This window comes from Geotrypetes seraphini, chromosome 6 (assembly GCF_902459505.1).
Source record: "Geotrypetes seraphini chromosome 6, aGeoSer1.1, whole genome shotgun sequence".
NCBI lineage: Eukaryota > Metazoa > Chordata > Amphibia > Gymnophiona > Dermophiidae > Geotrypetes > Geotrypetes seraphini.
In genome coordinates this window covers 230,072,072-230,092,488 of record NC_047089.1, presented here as the reverse complement: position 1 = coordinate 230,092,488, position 20,417 = coordinate 230,072,072, and the positions used below count along the sequence as shown (strand labels likewise).

Sequence of the window (20,417 nt, the reverse complement as noted above, 5' to 3'; positions counted from 1 at the left end):
CTTGTGTTTCTTAGGTGCAAGAAAGACTACTTACTAGCAGAAAATGTACGGTACAGCCAGTGAGGCGAACGCCAGCCTGCAGGACCTGCTGGTGTGTGTTCCTTCCTCTGAATGATGGGAGGAGGGATGGATGAACGTTCAGTATTTTACCTAGGAAGAGGAATCTCAAAATATTAGTCACATATCTAAAATACCATGAATACACAGAACAGGCAAATATTTTGGGTGGGCATGCCCACTATTTCAGGAAGAAAAAAAATCTCATACCGTTTTCCTTTGCAATTCAGGTTTTGGAGGAAAGGTAAAGATTTTTCCTGCTGTGTTTGTATGTGTAAGAAGAATAAAAAAGTGGTAACTGAAATAAAGACTCAAAGTATGTCTTTATTAAAATACAAAGAGCGATCCCAAGTGTGTGTATCTAGACTTCAAAATTCACTTGTACAGAATGGCCAATATGTTTTGGAAATACAGCGCCTGCAGCAGGAGCAAAATTAATTGAATATGAGTCTGATATTGATCTACCTTTTTTTTTTTTTACTTTATTCAAAAATCAAGCAAATATATAATGTTACAGTACAAAGATACATAAACTTCTTATTTGAAACAATATACCCAATCCCAAACAGTTCATGCAATCCACACATAGTAGAATACTTATCGTGAGGACAGAGTTCTCTGCAGATATTCAGGGTCTTCAATTATATATGTCCCAAATTTTATGAAGAGATAATCCTGCCAAGCTGTCATTTGGGACTTCAAGCAGTAGGGAATTGACTTAGTAGAGAAAGAGACATTGTTCACCCTCTCCAAGGTAGAACGAGAGGGCACTCTCTAAAGTTAAAAGGGGATAGATTCAGTACAAATGTAAGGAAGTTCTTCTTCACCCAGAGAGTGGGGGAAAACTGGAATGCTCTTCCGGAGGCTGTTATAGGGGAAAACACCCTCCAGGGATTCAAGAAAAGGTTAGATAAGTTCCTCCTAAACCAGAACGTACGCAGGTAAGGCTAGACTCAAATAGGGCACTGGTCTTTGATCTAAGGGCCGCTGCGTGAGCAGACTGCTGGGCACGATGGACCACTGGTCTGACCCAGCAGCGGCAAATCTTATGTTCTTAACTAATCCCAAAGAGGGGACAGGCAATTTTTTCCAATATTGTGGCATCAAAATCTAGTGGCTATAAAGATGGATTTCTTTAGAAATACCTACTGCTTTATACTTTAGCAAGGAGAAATTAGGTCCTTACCTGCTAATTTTCTTTCTTTTAGTCCCTCCAGACAGGCACAGACATGGATGGGTTTATGCTCCTCTGCCAGCAGGTGGAGACTGAGACACTAACTTTTTGACATCAGTACAAGTGGGCTGTGCAGTCTCATAAGAACATAACTGCCATCTCCGGATCAGACCTTCGGTCCATCAAGTCCGGTGATCCGCACACTCGGAGGCCCAGCCAGGTGTACACCTGGCGAAATTTTAGTCACCCATATCCCTCTATGCCTCTCTTAAGGAGATGTGCATCTAGTTTGCTTTTAAATCCTAGAACAGTGGATTCCGCAATAACCTCCACCACTCTCTTACAATTGGTCTTTTCAAATAGCCAAGCAGATATTTACAAGGCTTATTCCAGAACATACGACTCCATATTCACATGGAGAAGACAAATGCCAAGCCCAAATGGACCAGGAAAACACTGTTGGATATTGATTAGAACAAGAACCTTCCCCAAAATGTCTCACAGTTTGTCAGCTAAACCAGATGAACCAATGCCGCTGCCTTTGTAACTCCCCAACAACCAATACCAGCAGAAAAAATGATACTCTGTAAAAAACAAAAAACAGAATAACAAGGCAGGGTTTTGTGCCTGTCTGGAGGGAATAAAAGAAAGAAAATTAGCAGGTAAGGACCTAATTTCTCCTTTATTGTCCTAGATCGGCACAGAAACTGATGGGATGTACCAAAACAGTATCCATCATGGATGGAACCCCTGAAGGGCTGCCACGAGAACGCACTCACCAAACACTGTGTCCTGATGTACCCGAATGACCACACGGTACTGTCTCTCAAAGGAATAGAGAGGAGACCAAACCACAGCATTACAGATATCCACCGGAGGCTGCTTGACCTCTAGTGCAATGAGCTTTAAGAAATACTGGAACAGGCTACATTTTAAGAAGGTATGTCGAAGCAATAGCCTTCTTGATCCTGCGCGCAATGGTAGCCTTGGAAGCACTGTCCCCCTTATAAGGACCCACTAAGAGGACAAAGGCGATCCGATTTACGGAACTTCTGGGTCCACTGAACAGAAGAGCGAAGGACCCTAAGGACATCCAGCTTGCGCAACTGCCTCTACTCCAATGAGCCCTCCCGAGTACCCAAGACTGGGAGGACTACGCACTGGTTGACATGAAAAAGGCGAAACAACCTTCAGCTGAAAGGAAGGAATTGGCCACAGCACAACCCGCTCCCGAGAGAACTCCAGAAAAGGCGGCGCACAAGATAAGGCCTGCAACTCAGAAACGCATCTTATGGAAGTAATAGCCACCTGGAAGACTGCCTTAAGCATAAGGGTCTTCAATATACAGCAACCAGGAGGCTCAAATGGAGGACAAACAAGCACAGAGAGCTCCAGATTAAGGTCCCAGTCAAGAATTGATGGCCTAACAGTCGGAGCAATTTCACAGCTCTCAGGAATCTAATCACATCCAGAGAAGAGGCCAACAGCTGACCATGTAAAGCAAGGCAACAGAATCTGGATTTATGACAAGAAACCCCAACCCTGAAGAAAGAAATTGAAACATGATCATGTCAAAAGAGAAGATACTTGCGATGCCTAGATACTACTGATAAGTGTTCTTCACTACTTATAATTAGTAGATCACTCAAAGTAATAAGAAAACTACTAAATAGAAAATGTATAAACATCATGGGACCTATGAAGAATCGAGCTGTTGAAGCGGGACATGCTGATAGCAGCCATCTAAGGATCCAATAAATATATGATACTAGTGTTTGTCTGTTACATTAATGGGTGCTAGAATAGATGTCTGGTTTTCTTTCTTTCTGTCTCTCTTCCTGCCCGCGTCTATCTTTTTTTCTTTCTGTCTTTCCCTGCCCCGTCTATCTTTCTTTCTGCCCCATCTTTTTTTCTTTCTTTCTGTCTCTCTCCCTGCCCCGTCTTTTTTTTATTTCTTTTTCTCTCCCCCGCCCCCCGTCTTTCTTTCTTCCTTTCTTTCTGTCTCCCTCCCGCTGTCTGTCTTTCTATCTTTGTCTCTCTCCCTGCCTTGTCTATCTTTTTTTCTTTCTGTCTCTCTCCCTGCCCCATCTTTTTCCTTTATTTTTCTCTCTTCCTTCCCCCTGTCTCTTCCTCTCCTGCCATCTTTCTTTCTTTCTATCTTTTTTTGTCTCTCTCCCTGCCCCATATATCTTTTTTTCTTTTTCTTTCTGTCTTCCTGCCTCGTCTATCTTTCTTTCTTTCTCTCTCCCTGCCCATCTTTTTTTTTTCTCTGTTTCCCTGCCCCATCTTTCTTTCTCTCTTCCTGCCCCCTCTTTCTTTCTCTCTCCCTGCCCCTGTCTATCTTTTTTTCTTTCTTTCTGTATCTCTCCCTGCCCCGTCTATTTTTTTCTCCTTTTTCTCTCTACCGCGCTTTCACTTTTGCTGGGAGGGGGAGGAGGGCTCCTTTAGCCCTTGCTCGCCAAGGTGGTGGTGGCCCACCCCATCCCTGTACTCTCTCTCTCTCTCCTACCTGTCTAGCTAGCTGGGGTCCTCTCACATTCCTGCTGTCTTCTAACTCGTTCTCTGGATCCTCTTTTGCTCTTCCCGGACTGCTGCCTCATCTTCAGCGCTGCCAAGAGCCCCTGAGGGATTGCTGCAGAGCCACAATTAAACTTCCTGCCTCCCATGGGATAGCAACACCCCCCTCATGCTTCCACCCAGAGCAGTCTGCCCTCTCTCCCCCCCCCCTTGGTAGGCCCGGTTGTCACTGGATTCAGCCTCGCAGCATCGCCGAGGTAGGGCAATGGTGAAACCGCCACAGGCAGAGTTCTACTCTACTGTGCATGCAGCAGCACAGTAGCATGGAGGCACAGAACAAGGAGACTGAAGTGCACATGCGTGCTAAGGGTTTTATTATAGCGGCTTGTTCTTATATAGGGTTGATCTTAAATCGACATAAATTGTTGAAGTTCTAGATTCCCTTAAGCACAGTAGCCACGTTTAAGTAGTAATTGCTAGAGATTGGCTGATGCCACAGCCGTTTCAGGCAGGTCCCTGATGTGTTTAGTGCACAGGGTAAAGCCTGGGTAATGCAGAGCAACAGAAGCCATGGAGGAGTTTAATTATTCTCACCTTTCCACTTTTGGATAAAGGAACTTGACAGAATCCTTTTAAATCCTACAAGACAGATGAAGTCAATAGAAAAGTCCTCAAGAATGGTATGAATTGTGCTCTCAAATTCTGAGTGACTTCCATAGAGCTTATGGTCGATCACCTACAATAAAGAAGACATAATGGTAGCCTGAGCATCGCAGGGGCAGCATAAACAAGTAAAGCAAAGAAATCTGTGATTTTTCAGGGAGCTGAGACACTTATTCCCCTTCTCTCTCACAAAGGGTAAAGCTAGTGGCTGTCACTCCCTGAGACTGACATTTGATGATCTGTAATTACTGAAGACAACAAATCCTCCGCAGAACACCAAGTAATACCACAGTGAAGGAGACGAAAACCAATAGACTGTAATTGGATCAATTTATTAGGTGACTCGATACGATTCGTGTTTGAGCCACACGTTATTAGTACAACGCTTGGTTTAACGTCTCTCTTATCTGTACTCTTATCCTCTATGGCAGTGTATCACAAACTGTGTGCCGCCTGAGGTTTCTGGTGTGCCGCAGTACACTGGGGAAGAGGAGAGGTGCCGGCGCTGGATGACTGTCTACTGTCGCGAAGAGAGGGACGTCCTATAAGCAATCTCCCGACGCCGGCACCTCTTCTCTCTGCCGGCCCTTCTCTCCAGCACGGGTCTTTCTCTCGGCGCAAGGCCCGTTTGAAGGGCCTTTGCGCATGCGCCGACGGCGCATTTCCAGGTGTCTCGAGCCAGTAACACTAGGTTTAGTGTGCCCCGGCTCAAAAAAGTTGGCGAGACACTGTCCTATGGCCAACTCCAGCCTCCTTCCCTTCCACTTTGCTGCCCCATATGCCTGAAACGTCAAGCTCCGTCCCTTGTGGTATTCAAAGCCCACTTCTTGGAAGCCGCTTTCAGTTCCACCACCTGTCTTATCATTCCCTCTGTAATTCTTCCGTCTGAGCACTGTATATAGCTGCACCTTCTTGTCAAATTTGTCTGTCTTAACTAGATTGTAAACTCTTTTGTTGTACAGTGCCGCATATGCCTAGTAGCACTATAGAAATGATAAGTAGTAATAGACTGGCTTAGCAAAGGTAGGAGGTGCCTGGGGTGGTAGAGCCCCCATACCCTCTTCACCCCTTATGCCACACTCGCATCCTCCCTTTCCCCCCATACCTCTTTATATCTTTGCCAGCATGAGCAGCTACTCAGGCCTGATGTGCTCACCGGAGTCGGCTTTCCCTATGACATCACTTCCTGGACCATGGCTTAGGGATGCCTTTTAGGAAATTATCCAAACCTTTATTAAATCCTGCTAAGCTAACCACTTTCACCACATTCTCTGGCAACAAATTCAAGAGTTTAATTACACACTGAGTGAAGAAATATTTGTTGGTCCTTCTCCTGAACACTTGAGTGGATCATCTATGTCAGGGGTGGGCAACTCCAGTCCTCGAGGGCCGGAATCCAGTCGGGTTTTCAGGATTTCCCCAATGAATATGCATTGAAAGCAGTGCATGCAAATAGATCTCATTCATATTCATTGGGGAAATCCTGAAAACCCGACTGGATTCCGGCCCTCGAGAACTGGAGTTGCCCACCCCTAATCTACGTTATACATTAGATAAAAGTTAAATCCAAATATGGGTCAAATAATTTTCCGAGAATTATTTATTTCCTGTGATGAGAGCATAGAAAAAGTAAAGGAAGTGCTAATAGAAGAGTCAGTTCCTTATTTGGTTGCAAGTCTGAAAGCACTAGTGGTGGAAGATTATTGAATGATGACTGACTCGTAAGTATTTTGGATTAAAAAAAGTTGTACTAATACAGCGTAAAGTATTGTTACTCTGCTAGGAATGTGTGTGTGTGGTGTCATAACTCTATTAGAAGAGTGGCATAGAGTGATACGGGTAAGGGTAAATTAGATGTACATCTCCCTTGAGAAGCATACAGTGATATGGGGACTAAAACTATGCCAGGTACACCTATCAGGGCCTCCGCGTGTGCGGATCACCGGACTTGATGGACCCAGGGTCTGATCCGGAGATGGCAATTCTTATGTTCTTAATATTTGCATGTCCTCTCCCTATAGGCTAAGGCTCTTTACACCTGCATTATGATGTCATAGAGCCTTATGGCTATATAAACATAGAAACATGATGGCAGCTAAAGGCCAAATGGACCATCCAGTATTCCCATCTGCAGCATCCACTATCTCCTCCTCTCCCTATTGGTTAAGGTTCTTAATATTTGCATGTCCTCTCCCTATAGGCTAAGGCTCTTTACACCTGCATTACGATGTCATAGAGCCTTATGGTTATAGAAACATAGAAAGGGTAAATTAGATGCACATCTCCCTCGAGAAGCATGCAGTAATATGGGGACTAAAACTATGCCAGGGTAAACCTGGCGGGGCCTCCGCGTGTGTGGATCACCGGACTTGATGGACCCAGGGTCTGATCTAGAGATGGCAATTCTTATATTCTTATGCTAGAAACGCAGGGTAAGGGGGTTATGATATGCAGCGGGGGGGGGGGGGCTGAAAGTGTCTGAGAATGGATAACGGAGTGGTAAAAGTAAGAAATACAGGCTGGGAGATGTGGGAAAGCTGAGCAGAGACATTTTCCATTCATTGTGTCCCAGCCATGGATATCATATAAAGAAAAAAACCATGGATAAAGGCATCTCCTTCCTTCAAAGTAAGGGTAAAGAAAATGAAATAAAGCAAAAATCAAAAAGCCCACAGTTTGGCAAGAAAGTTTTGATAAGATAAAATCAATTGACATTAGGGCCCGAAAACTGAGCTGCTAAACTGGGAAGCTGGATATCTGTGCTCAGTTTCATTGGATTTATTAACACGTCATACGCAAGACACCATGTGTTACAAATGTGCAAGAAATGTTGCTTTGTTTGGAACATGCGTAAAGGTTTCTTACTCTGCTGGGAACACCTGCTCGAGCTGCCATCTGCAGTTCTTGCACATCAAACTCATTCGAGACCACCAAGGACACCTGAGCCCTGCTGCCAGGCTCCTTAGTGGAGGTGATGAGCGCTTTGAGATCTCTACCTGAAGGGAAAAGGAAAACAAGGGGAAATGTGTGAATGTTTGATGATGCCTGCCTTCCTTCTGTAACCACAGGCATTATCCAGTGGTAGGACAACTTCTTTTTTTTTTTTTTTATAAATCTTTATTAATTTTCAAATAGTAACAATGCAACACACAGGTATAAAAACATATAACAAGTCAAGAAAAGCACATTCAACTTACAGATATTCAAAATCAATCATTTTATCCCACCCACCCACCCATTGATTAATTACTATGTATATAATCTTTCAATAATCTACACTGATTTAAAATAATACAGTAACACAATCCCACCCCCTTCCCTCCTTCCCACCCTGGATGTGTAAGGAGATGGCACAGAATTAAAGACAAAAAACAACTACAGAGAAGTAATATAAGATATCAACGGGCCCCAAACCAGTTTAAATACATTGCTATGCCCCAGCATTTCAGCATTCATTTTTTCATACCTATAACTAGAGCATAGGTTCGCCCACCAAAAAGGAAAATTCAGGCGACTGTAATTTTTCCAATCATCTGCATGGCTATCCCAATCATAATTATGAAAAGACGGCATTTATATCGGTCCATGGGGGACTTAATATGTAGTAATGTTCTACATATGACTGTTTCATAAGCCAATGGAATTGATGACTCAAGTATAACATTAATCTGTCCCCATATCGACTTCCAAAAGTTGAGTATCAAAGGTAGAGAATGACACGGGGAAAAATTCTGTCTCCGTCACCGTCCCGTCCCCGGACCACCATCCTCTGCACCGTCCCATCCCCACTGGTCCTTTCACCGCTCCGTCCATGTCTCTGCCGTCCCCTTCACCGCCCCGTCACCGTCCCCACTGTCTCTTTCACCGCCCCGTCACCATCCACGTCTTCAGCGTCTTCTCTCCATCCCTCCATCCCCAGCACCCTTCATGCGGTCCAGCAGCTCCCTCTCACCGGCCAGCCGTGCATTTCCCTCCCTCCCTCTTTTCCCCTTACCTTTTCTTCTTTAAACTGGCGATTTCTATAAGGCTATGAGCTGTATTACAGCAGGAGCCTTGAAGTCGCGTCGGGTTGCCTGCTAGAAAAGTCTCCTCCGATGCAACCGGAAACAGGAAGTTGCATCAGAGGAGACTTTTTCCAGTAGGCAACGCAACGCGACTTCAAGACTCCGGCTGTAATACAGCTCGTAGCCTTATAGAAATCGCCAGTTTCAAGAAGAAAAGGTAAGGGAAAAGGAGGGAGGGAGATGCATGGACGGCCAGCGGGAGAGAGTGGGCTGCCGGATTGAACGCTCATTCACTGCGCGTTCACTACTTGTTCACCGCCCCGTGCTACCATTCACCGCTCCACGGGGCGGTGAATGGCCTTGTCCCCGAACTCACGGTGACCTTTTTCTACCCAACTCTCATCATACTTAGAGAGATTCTCTATTCTTCTACCCTAGGCTTTCATCCTAACTTCAGCACCGAATCCCTACTGTCTTCCCTGATTTCAAGGGTCCAACAACTTCACTCTTGAAACAAGTTCGCCGTCCTCCTACAATTTGACCTCTCCGCTGCTTTCGACGTTGTCCACCATGATATTCTTGTTTACCAACTCTCTGAGATAGGCATCAACTCCACAGTCCTAGATTGGTTCTCTAAATTCCTCCGCTCTCGTTCTTACATTGTTAACATGAATGGCACCTCATCCTCCCCCTGGAAACCGAATTGTGGAGTCCCGCAAGGCTCTCCACTATCTCCTATCCTTTTCAACATCTATATGTCCTCCCTAAAACTCCTCCACCTATCCCCCCTTGAAACAATTTACACTTATGCCGACGACATCCTCGTCCTCCTCGAGACCAATTCGAACCTCACCAACCTGTCCAAGAACATATCCTCTTGTATAATGAACCTACAATCCTGGGCCCACACTGTGCAAATGAAATTGAATGAGTCCAAAACAAGACTTCTTTGGCTCGGCCCAAAACTAGACCACCTACCCACCTCCATCCCACTACCCTCTGGCTCCTCTCTGCAGCTTGAGTTCTCGAGCAATGTCTTGGGCGTCATCATTGATTCCGCATTGTCCTTCAATGACCACCTCCAATCCTTGGTTAAAAAAATGCTTTTTCAGCCTTCACATGCTGAGGAAAGTTAGATCCTGCTTCCATCAAAAACATTTTACCCTCCTTGTCCAATCCATCATCCTTTCCAGATTGGACTACTGCAACTCTATCTACTTAAGCCCTACTAAGAAAAACCTCCACAGGCTCCAGCGGATTCAGAATGCAGCGGCCAAGCTCATCTTCGCTAAAAGTAAATTTAACCATGTCTCCCTGCTCCTGGCCAAGCTTCACTGGCTTCCGATAATCGCCAGGGTCCACTATAAAAGTGCCTGTTTAGCTTTCAAAATCCTACACGGTATCCTCCCTCCCTTTATCCCTCTTTCTTGGAATTCCTCATACCCTAATACCACCAGATCCTACCACAAATTAAAACTATCCTTCCCCTCCCTAAGAGGCATTTCCCACACAGGAAAGCTAGGGACCTCCCTCCACTTCAAAATCACTGAGCTCTGGAACAACCTTACCTCCCCTCTTCGGAACTTGAGCTCTCTCCAAGTTTTCCACAAACATCTGAAAACCTGGCTTTTGTCAAAAAATATAAGCCTCTCTCCAACTTAGGAATCAAGAAAACTCTTATATCTCGCATCCCAAGTCCTCTAATATTCTTCACACTTCTACCTCTAACCCTCTGTTGTAGTTCTTTCCTATTTCATCTACTGTAAACCGCGCCAAGCTCTACGAACGTGGAGATGATGCAGTATACAAACCTAAGAATTAGATTAGATTAGATTCTTATGTTAAAATTTGCCATAGTTACACTGCAAGTTTTTTTCAGTGTAAGCTTTTACTGTTTAACGGTTTTTATTGATGACTTCACAATAATACAACAATTAACAAAATCTCTGTTGTCATCCTTTTTTATATATATAAACAGGGCATAACCTCCCTCCCTCCCTCTGTACCTGTTCCTGATGAGGTAAGAACCGCCACCCTTGCTTTGCTGTCTTGCGCTCTGTCTGACTGGTAATTATCTGAATCTGTTGCTTTATTCGCAGCCTGGGAACCGTTTGCTTGTAATGCTTTCAATAAATTACAGATTTCAACAGGCCGAGATCCTTCAGACAAACAAGAAAAAGAAAAAGATGTTACCAAAAAAATGACTACTCACTAGGGATATGCATTTGGGGCCATATTCTGTAAACGGCGCCTAGATCACTCCTAACTTAATTGCATTAACTGACTTTAATCAGTACAGTAACTGAACTAGAGAATGTCACGGGGACAAAATTTTCCTTATTCGCGTGGGAACTCATTTTCCCGTTCCATCCCTGAGAGTTCTTTTCCTGCCCCTGCCCCATTCCTGCAAGCTCCGTCCTCATCGGCACAAGCCTCAAACACTTTAAAATCCTAAGTAGCAACATTCTAGAGCTCAGATTGTGATGTCATAATGCCTCATTCCACCAATAACTAAGCTCCGTCCTCATCTGCACAAGACTCAAACACTTTAAAATCATAAGTAGCAACATTCTAGAGCTCAGATTGTGATGTCATAATGCCTCATTCCACCAATACCTAAGCTCCGTCCTCATCTGCACAAGACTCAAACACTTTAAAATCATAAGTAGCAACATTCTAGAGCTCAGATTGTGATGTCATAATGCCTCATTCCACCAATACTTAAGCTCCGTCCTCATCTGCACAAGACTCAAACACTTTAAAATCATAAGTATTTGAGGCTTGTGCAGTTAAGGCAGAGCTTACAGGAACGAGGCAGGGACAGCAACAAAACTCACAGGGACGGGGAAAATTGAGTTCCTGTGGGGACGGGGAAAAATTTGTTCCCATGTCATTCTCTAAACTGAACCATTTAAAACCAATTTTTTTAAAAAGATAGGCACCGCCAACCAGAATCGTACCTACAGCATGGCACCAAGTGACACCTATGATCAAATTAGGTATGTTTAGGGGACGAGGTGACCTTAGGCGTCTCTAGGCAGTGCTATGCATGATTCTCCCCAAAAAATAGAAATGGAGGCTTCTAAAACCCTGGCCTACATTATCGGCACCCACATTTTTTCCTCTGGCACTGATAGCCGCGTTTCTGTGTGACTGTCATGCAGCGGGTGCCAGCCGATTTAGGTGCCGTTGACAGAACCTGGGCCTTGGTTTCCAGTTTGGCAAATGCTTTATGCATAAACACACACTAAATTAACTTCATGGGCATATGAACTCCAAATGAATGTGCACAGAATTGCATTGCGTGGACTTAATAAAGCTGTGCATTAATTACAATTTTACACACAATTTCTGAAGTGAATTAAAAAAAATCTGGAAAGACAAAAGAGATCCAAAAATGATCCAAAAGATTGTGGAGGTGGGGGGGATATACATACTCCTTCTACTCACTAATTCAGTCTTGCTGAGTAACATGGGGGGGGGGGGCAATAATAAGACATTTTACATGGATTTATTGCGTTTTTCTTCTCTCCTCTCTTTGCTTTCTGATCTCTCCACTTGTTTGGTCCTATGTAAGCCACTTTCCTTGCCAAGAGGGGCGAAATATCCATTTTTTCAGTTAACAGCAAACATCTCGCTCCCTGGTATGGGTCAAAACATGCCCGTGGTTCACAGTACATGAACGTTTAGGCGCAAGAAAAAGTAAGCAGGGAGCCGGCAGGGCGCTGCAATCAGCTGAGCTGGCACTGCCGACACGATCAGCTGATGGCAGCTCGTCTCTTCTCCCCTGCCTGCTCAGCTGATCACAAGCAGGGGAGAAGAGAAGAGGTTTATATTTTTTTTTTTGCTGTGGGCTTGACAAGAGGGGGGAAGAGCTGTGCCTACCAATTTGCTCTTTAAGCACTTACCAAGCACAGTTCCTCCCCCTTTTACTGAAGCTGCTCTGCACAAATAGCATGCGTGCTGAGAATCACCTGGTAAATTAAAATCACTTCCACCACGGTATTTATTTATTTTTGCTGGGTTGCTGGAGCATTGTGTATCCCCCCCCCCCCCATCTAATCAGCTTCAAATAAGTCAGATACACAGAGGAAAATCCCCTAGATCGGTCTACTTGCAAAAAAAAAAAAAAAAAGAGCCGATGAGCTCCCGGTTCAGGTTGCCATTTCTATCGCTGATGTCACTTCCTCCTCAACCAATTCTTCTAATTCTGCCCTAGATATAGCAGCGTTTTTTCCAATGCTAAATGCGCCCATGCTGAAAGCTTTGGGCGACACATTGACCCCAGTGGTAATAGCCTTTAGCGCTGGCGTTAGGTTTTGAGCATCAACCTATAAGTGTTCTAACATTAACTCTGTGTTAACCAGTTGGTACACATTAAGTATAACATGCTTGCTAGTTAACACTTCCATGCCCTCTCTCTGTCCATGACATGATTCCTCCCCCCAAAATATTTGTAAAACATCAGTAATGCACAAGTTAGCATGTGTAAACACTATAATGCATTTATGCAATAGTCTGTGTGCGTCAACCATGCATTAAAAGAGCTTAACACCCTTTAGTAAATAGATAATAAGTTATTATCATCTTCATATTTGTATCTGCTAGTGTTCAGTTTATACAGCAAGCCTGACAGATAATTTTGAGGGAGGGGAAAGCAGGTTATCATGCAGTTATAAAATAATAAGTAACCCTTCTGCTGTGGGACCACCATCCCAATGAACCACGCTTCCTCGTGCTTCTGTACAATCCTCAGAACCTGTTCTGCCATCTTTTTCTCTACTATCAGGATGGCGCCGATGCCACAGTTGAAGGTCTGGGCCATCTCCTCTTCTGAGAGCGCACCTTCTTTCTGTAGCCAGGAGAAAAATTCAGGGATCTTCCAGTGACGGGCATCTGTAAATTTAAATCACATACATGAACTAATATTGTCGTGCCAAGCAGGCCATCTACTGACTTTTTATGGAACGACTCACATGAATGAGCCACTCAACAAATGGACAAAAAAGAAAGCGAGTCTCAAAACTACCAAAAAACTCTCCCTCTCTCTGAAAAATCAAAACACCTTACAAGGATTCTTCACAAAAGTTGTTAGGGGAAAGACTAACTCAGAGCTCAGTGGTAAGAATGTAAGTATATCATTTATGTTATACAATGAGAAGATATCAGCGGGACTTGGGTGTGGTTTTATGTGATGATCTTAAGGTGGCCAAACAGGTTGAAAAGGTGACGGCGAAAGCTAGAAGGATGCTAGGGTGCATAGGGAGAGGTATGGCGAATAGGAAAAAGGAGGTATTGGTGCCCCTGTATAAGACTGGTGAGACCTCATTTAGAATATTGTGCCGCACCTTCAAGAAGATCTAAAAAGGATGGAGTCGGTCCAGAGGAAGGCTACTAAAATGGTGCGTGATCTTCGTCATAAGGCATATGGGGACAGACTTAAAGAGCTCAATCTGTATACTTTGGAGGAAAGGCAGGAGAGGGGAGATATGATAGAGACGTTTAAATACCTACATAATGTAAATGTGCATGAGTCGAGGCATGAGAGGGCATAGGATGAAGTTAAGAGGTGATGGGCTCGGGAGTAATCTAAGGAAATACTTTTGAACAGAAAGGGTGGTAGATGTGTGGAACAGTCTCCCGGTAGAGGTGGTGGAAACAGAGACTGTGTCTGAATTCAAGAGGGCCTGGGATAGGCATGTGGGATCTCTCGGAGAGAGAAAGAGATAGTGGTTACTGTGGATGGGCAGACTAGATGGGCCATTTGGCCTTTATCTGCCATCATGTTACAATGTTTCCTATAACCATAAAGTTCTATGACATCACAATGCAGGTGTAAGGAGCCTTAGCCTTCGGGAAGAGGAAATACAAATGTTAAGATCCTTAGCCAATAGGGAGAGGAGGAGATAATGGTTACTGCAGATGGGCAGACTAGATGGGCCATTTGGCCTTTATCTGCCATCATGTTACAATGTTTCTATAACCATAAAGTTCTATGACATCACAATGCAGGTGTAAAGAGCCTTAGCCTATAGGAAGAGGAGATGCAAATGTTAAGATCCTTAGCCAATAGGGAGAGGAGGAGATAATGGTTACTGCAGATGAGCAGACTAGATGGGCCATTTGGCCTTTATCTGCCATCATGTTTCTATGTTTCCATTAGTTCATGCACTAGATAAGTTCTATTTGTTACCATTATTTATTTCTCTGTTGTTTTTTTTTTAATAAGTGATTTTTCAGTGGGACTTTTGACCTTACATGGATGGACTTTCACAGAGTTCACATAAGCATTTTATTGTTATTTGAGGAGTCACATGATGTGAGATGTGTGACAAAATGAGCTAATTTGCTCCATTTGTCTTTAAGAATGTGCTGGTGGGTACACATTGTTCACTGATATCTCCTCATTTTATAACATAAATTTATTTACTTAATTCATTTTACATCCCATCCTCCCCAATGAGCTCAGAACAGGTTACAGGTTAACATACATATTAGTCAACATGGGTTACAAACTGACATACATCTAATATAGTTTGTCCATCCTGAATTTACACATATAGAATGAATTTAGTTCAACATACATTTGGTGTGCATTTGATTAAGAAGTACAGACTAGAGAACGGGGACAACAGGGATACCAAGGGGTTCCCTTTGGGGTCGTGGGATCTGTGGGGACACCCCTTGGGGTTGTAAGGATCCCGTGAGGACACCCCTTGGGGCTGCGGGGATCCCATGGGGACACCCCCTGGGGTTGCAGGGATACCGTGGGGACACCCCCTGGGGTTGCAGGGATCCCATGAGGACACCCCTTGGGGTTGCAGGGTCCCATGGGGACACCCCCTGGGGTTGTAAGGATCCCGTGAGGACACCCCTTGGGGCTGCGGGGATCCCATGGGGACATCCCCTGGGGTTGCAGGGATACCGTGGGGACACCCCCTGGGGTTGCAGGGATCCCATGAGGACACCCCTTGGGGTTGTAGGGTCCCGTGGGGACACCCCCTGGGGTTGCAGGGATCCCGTAAGGACACCCCCTGGGGTTGCAGGGATCCCATGAGGACAGGGATCCCACAGGGTTGGAGGCACTTCGAGGGGCTCGAATACCTTAGTGTGGCTCCTTTTCCTGCCCTCCATCCACACTCGCTCCTCTACAAAGCAGCGTGCAATGCTCCCAGCACACTGCCTGTAGCCGACCCGGAAGCCTTCCCTCTGACATCAGAGATGACATCAGAGGGAAGGCTTCAGGTCAGCCACGTGCAGTGTGCAGGGCCCGCAGCCCTGTGAAGAAGTGCGGCTGGAAGGTAGGAAGGAGGCAGCCGACCTGGACGGCTCTGGTACAGTCTTGCGAGAGGGGGGCACCGATGTAGTTGGGCCAAAGAAAAGGAAGGAGGGAGTGAGCACGCGTGAGTTGGACCAAGGAAGGGAGAAAGAGGGGGCTTGAACTTGGGATAAAGGAGGGACCGTTTTGGGACTTGGGAGGGACCCAAACCTGGGACACAGAAGAGAGGGAAGGAGTGCTTTTAGACAGAGAAGGGAGAGAGGAAGGGGGCACGAACTTGGGACATAGAATGCAGGGAGGGAGAGAAAGAAGTGCTGAGGTAAGGGAGGAAACAGAAAGGGAGAATTGTTGGGCATGAGTGGAAATGTCAAAAGAACAGAAGACCCTAGAGAGAGTAAAGAAAAAAGCAGAAGAGAGACACTAGGACCAAAGCAATGCTCAGATGAGAAAGGTAGAAAAAAAAGTTGTTTTTTTCTGAATTTATTACATTTCTCAGCTTTAGGAAATGTGTACCCTCTCCCCCTTCAGTCCCTACTACCTTGGGAGCGATGGTGTTAGGGAGGGGGGAGCCATCTCAATTTTTCCACCCAGGACCCATTCAATTCTAGCTATGCCACTGAAGTGTACAGGTAAATATATCATTGCATGGATCAGATGTGATGAACTTTTGGAAATAAAACTTTAAAACAGCATTTTGAAAGCATATCAAATCAGAACTACAGGACTGTGATACAAGGCGTGCCCACGTCAAAAACTTACCTAAGCTTACAGCGAGGGACTCTGGCAGAACTCTGGGGATGTTTTCCAGGAGGCCTCCTCCAGTGATGTGAGCGTAGGCCTTTACATGCCCTGACCGGAGGACAGCCAAAAGTGTCTTACTGTAGACCTTTGTTGGGGTTAGCAAGAGTTCTCCTGTTAAAATAGAAGATTATACATTACAAATACAGATAAGAACATAAGAACTGCCATCTCCGGATCAGACCCATGGTCCATCGAGTCCGGCGATCCGCACACGTGGAGGCCCAGTCAGGTATACACCTGATGTAGTTTTAGTCACCCATATCCCTCTACGCCTCTCGTAAGGAGATGTGCATCTAATTTGCCTTTGAATCCCAGCACAGTGGATTCCTTAATAACCTCCTTTGGGAGAGCATTCCAGGCGTCTACCACTCGCTGCGTAAAACAGAACTTCCTGACATTTGTCCTGGACTTGTCCCCCCTTAGCTTCAAACCATGTCCTCTTGTCCGTGTCGCGTTGGACAATGTAAATAATTTATTTTCCTGCTCTATTTTATCGATGCCTTTCAGCATTTTGAACGTCTCGATCATGTCCCCTCGCAGCCTCCTCTTCTCAAGGGAGAACAGTCCCAGTTTCTTGAGTCGTTCCTCGTATTCCAAGTTCTCCATACCTCTTATTAACTTCGTTGCTCGTCTCTGCACCCTTTCCAGCAGTTTTATATCCTTCTTTAGGTTGGGAGACCAATGTTGGACACAGTATTCCAAGTGTGGTCTGACCATTGCTCTATAAAGCGGCATTATGACTTTCTCCGATCTACTCGTAAAGTGGCCAAATATAGCGTCTAGATCATGGTACAGAGTATCCTAGTGGCAAGGCTAGTATGAGGGTTGTTGTTTTTTTTTTTTTTTAAAGTATCTTTATTAGCAATTGTAACGGGAACATATTTTTATTTTTTTATTTATTGACTTCGATATAGACAAACTTTCAGCCATGCACCCCCATTCAATTATCTTTCAGGCCCCTAGACACCGTTCAACTGAGATTTTGGGGTCCTTTCACTAAAGGATGGTGAACCCTAACGTGGATAAAAGATTACTGCAAAATGCATCAGTGTTTTGCGGTATATTGACTCTGCACATGCTAATCATGCATTACGTCCTTTTTCAAAGTTTTGTTGGGAGGGGGCATGGGAAGCGTAATACAGCAAGTATACAGTGTGGGACCAGCAAATTATTTTAAAAAACAACTCTCTAATGACTCTCCGCATCGAATCTGGGCTTAACACGCGAGAAAGCTCCTTTTACGAAGCTGCGTTAGCGGTTTAACGCACGTAATAGCGCGCGCTAAACTGCCGGCCGCGCTAGCCGTTACCGCCTCCTCTTGAGCAGGCGGTAGCTTTTCGGCTATCGCGGGGGTTAACGCGTGATAAAAAGTCACGTGCGATGAAGCTGCTAACGCGGCTTCATAAAAGGAGCCCTAAGATTTGCTAAGCCCAAATTTTAATACATTTTAATAAAAGGGGCCCTTTGCTGCTTAAAACTCAATGGTCATGACCACTCCATCACCATCCACGGTCACAAAACTGGACACCCACCCACCTAAGCTCATCCACGGCTACATCCCTGTGAAAACCTACATCCTTTCATTTTTGGTACCTCAAGAAAAGGGTTCATAGTCAAAAGCGCGCGATGACAACCCAGCGTAGACAACTGAGCGCAAGGCGGAAGCGCGCCGAAGAAAAACAGTATTTTAAGGGGCTCCGACGGGGGGTGTTGGTGGGGACCCCCCCCCCACTTTACTTAACAGAGATCCCTCTGGCATTGTGGGGGGTTTGGTGGGTTGTAACCCCCCTCATTTACTGGAAACTTAACTTTTTCCCTCTTTTTTAGGGAAAAAGTGAAGTTTTCAGTATAATGTGGGGGGTTACAACCCCCCCAAACCCCTCCCCAACGCCGGCGCGATCTTCTGTTAAGTATAGTGGGGGGTTTCCCCCCCCCCCACACCCCCCGTCGGAGCCCTTTAAAATCCTGTTTTTCTTTGGCGCGCTTCCGCCTTGCGCTCAGTTGTCTGCGCGCCTTTGTCATCACGCGCTTTTGACCTGTCGTTGCGTGCTTTTGACCTGTCACCCAAGAAAAGTACATCACTTGCAGCATAGCACATACATCACATCACTGATCGATTTATCTGTTTAGAAGGTGCATTACCTGCATCTCCTTATAAACATGACCAACATGATCATAAATCATTATTGCCTGGGGAATTTCCAGAGAAGTGTAAAACGGTGACTGTGAGACCTCTCTGGAAACGAGACTCTTTGGAGCCTGAGAATCTGGCTAACTACTGCAACATTATATACTTGGGATCTCTCAAAAAAAAAAACCATCAAACGACTGAAAGTCGTCCAAAATTCTACAGTCCGTCTCATTTATGGCCTCAAGAAATCAGACCATGTAAGCCCATATTATAGAAAACTACACTGGCTGCCTGTGGAAGCAAGAGTCATTTTTTAAGTTTGCTTGCCTTTGCTTCAAAACCATGACAGGTTCATCCCCAACCTATCTGTCCCACCAAATCGAATTCCCAGGCACAACTAATACACACAGTACCTACTTGTTCGCTTTCCCATCCCTAAAAGGCTGCACCTAACAAGAGATACCTCGACAGAACACTATCATTCCAAGCAGGCAAATGGAACAAATGTTTAACCAACTTCATCTCAAACGCACTCTTGTACCAAACGTTTAGAAAGTCAATAAAAACCTATCTCTTTGACAAATTTCTCTGACCCCACCTCAACCTGATGTACTCCCAATACACTTCCAGATAAACCTGACTAAACTAAGCCAATGTAAATTCAAAAGTTCGCTGTAATGTCGCTGTCTGTATACAGTCTCTTCCCTTGTAAACTGCTTAGAATTGTTTGTGGTATGGCAGTATATAAAAATAAAGTTATTATTATTATTATTATTATTATTAACTATAGACTCATCTCAATTATGCTGATGGTAGCAAAAGTAATTGGAAAAAGTGGTGTTACGACAGCTGAGGGATTTTGTAGATCAGGCTAAATGTCTGGATAATTTTCAGCATGGGTTTAGAACAGTGCATGGGATGGAGACTTTATTACTGTCATCTGCGAACACTTTAAGAAGGATGGATGAGAAAAAATATTTTTGTGTAGTATCCCTTGATGTGGATTTACTTTTGTTGAAATTACGTCAGTGTGGACTGGATGGGGTTGTACTATGTTGGTTCACTTCCTTATTAGAGGTTACGAGTGGTGGAATGATTTCTCAGATTGTTCACCTGCAAAGGGGAGTTCCTTAAGGGTCAGCCTTATCGGCATTATTTTTTAATGTCTATTTGGCAACTCTAGGCCAGGTATTTCAGAATCTGGAAGTTCATTACCACATTTATGTGGCTGTGTGCCTAAGTCCCTCCTTGATGGTCCACCTTCACCCAGTCCCAAGATCTCACCCTTCCTCTGGAACTCTCCTGGGCAGATGGCTGCTGGGCTTTCAAACTGGCTAGGCTTACCCCTGCTGCAGTCTTCTGGATGTTCCTTCTTGGCGCTGAGGGCCACTGTCCTCACAAGAGCTATCTTCCTCTGCTGGTCACTCTTGGGGACCTCTAGTGCTGACAGCACCCCGGTGGCCTTCCTCCTTCACTGAATCCCTGGTGCCAATGGCACACTGGAGGTCCTTCTCCTTCAGTGGACCTTCAAGAGAAGCCTCTTGTGTGCTTCCCCACTGGGGTTCAGATGTACTAGCCCACAACAGAGCTCTCCAACCACCAGTTAAAGGGCCCCCACTAGAAAGTTGTTACCTCTGCTCTTCCTGACCCTAGGTACTGATAGTGGCCCCCCCACTCCGGCCTTTTTCTTTTACCCTGAGCTGCTCCCAAAGGCCACTTGCCTTGAGTCAGACTCTCAAAGGCAGAAGCTCCTCCTCTGATCAATGCTCCCCATTGGCTTATGCCCCTCCT

General features: G+C 45.0%; 1 protein-coding gene across 1 annotated transcript in view; it reads right to left on the bottom strand.

The window, feature by feature from the left end:
- Positions 1-20,417, bottom strand: part of LOC117362792 (trifunctional purine biosynthetic protein adenosine-3-like) — a 102,824-nt gene that overhangs the window by 8,800 nt on the left and 73,607 nt on the right. The window contains exons 16-21 of the mRNA XM_033949768.1: positions 16,454-16,606; positions 13,108-13,311; positions 10,422-10,574; positions 7,277-7,407; positions 4,343-4,484; positions 35-150 (exon numbers count right to left, since the gene is read on the bottom strand). Coding sequence (XP_033805659.1) covers positions 35-150; positions 4,343-4,484; positions 7,277-7,407; positions 10,422-10,574; positions 13,108-13,311; positions 16,454-16,606 — 899 coding nt within the window. The remainder of the gene's footprint in view (positions 1-34; positions 151-4,342; positions 4,485-7,276; positions 7,408-10,421; positions 10,575-13,107; positions 13,312-16,453; positions 16,607-20,417) is intronic.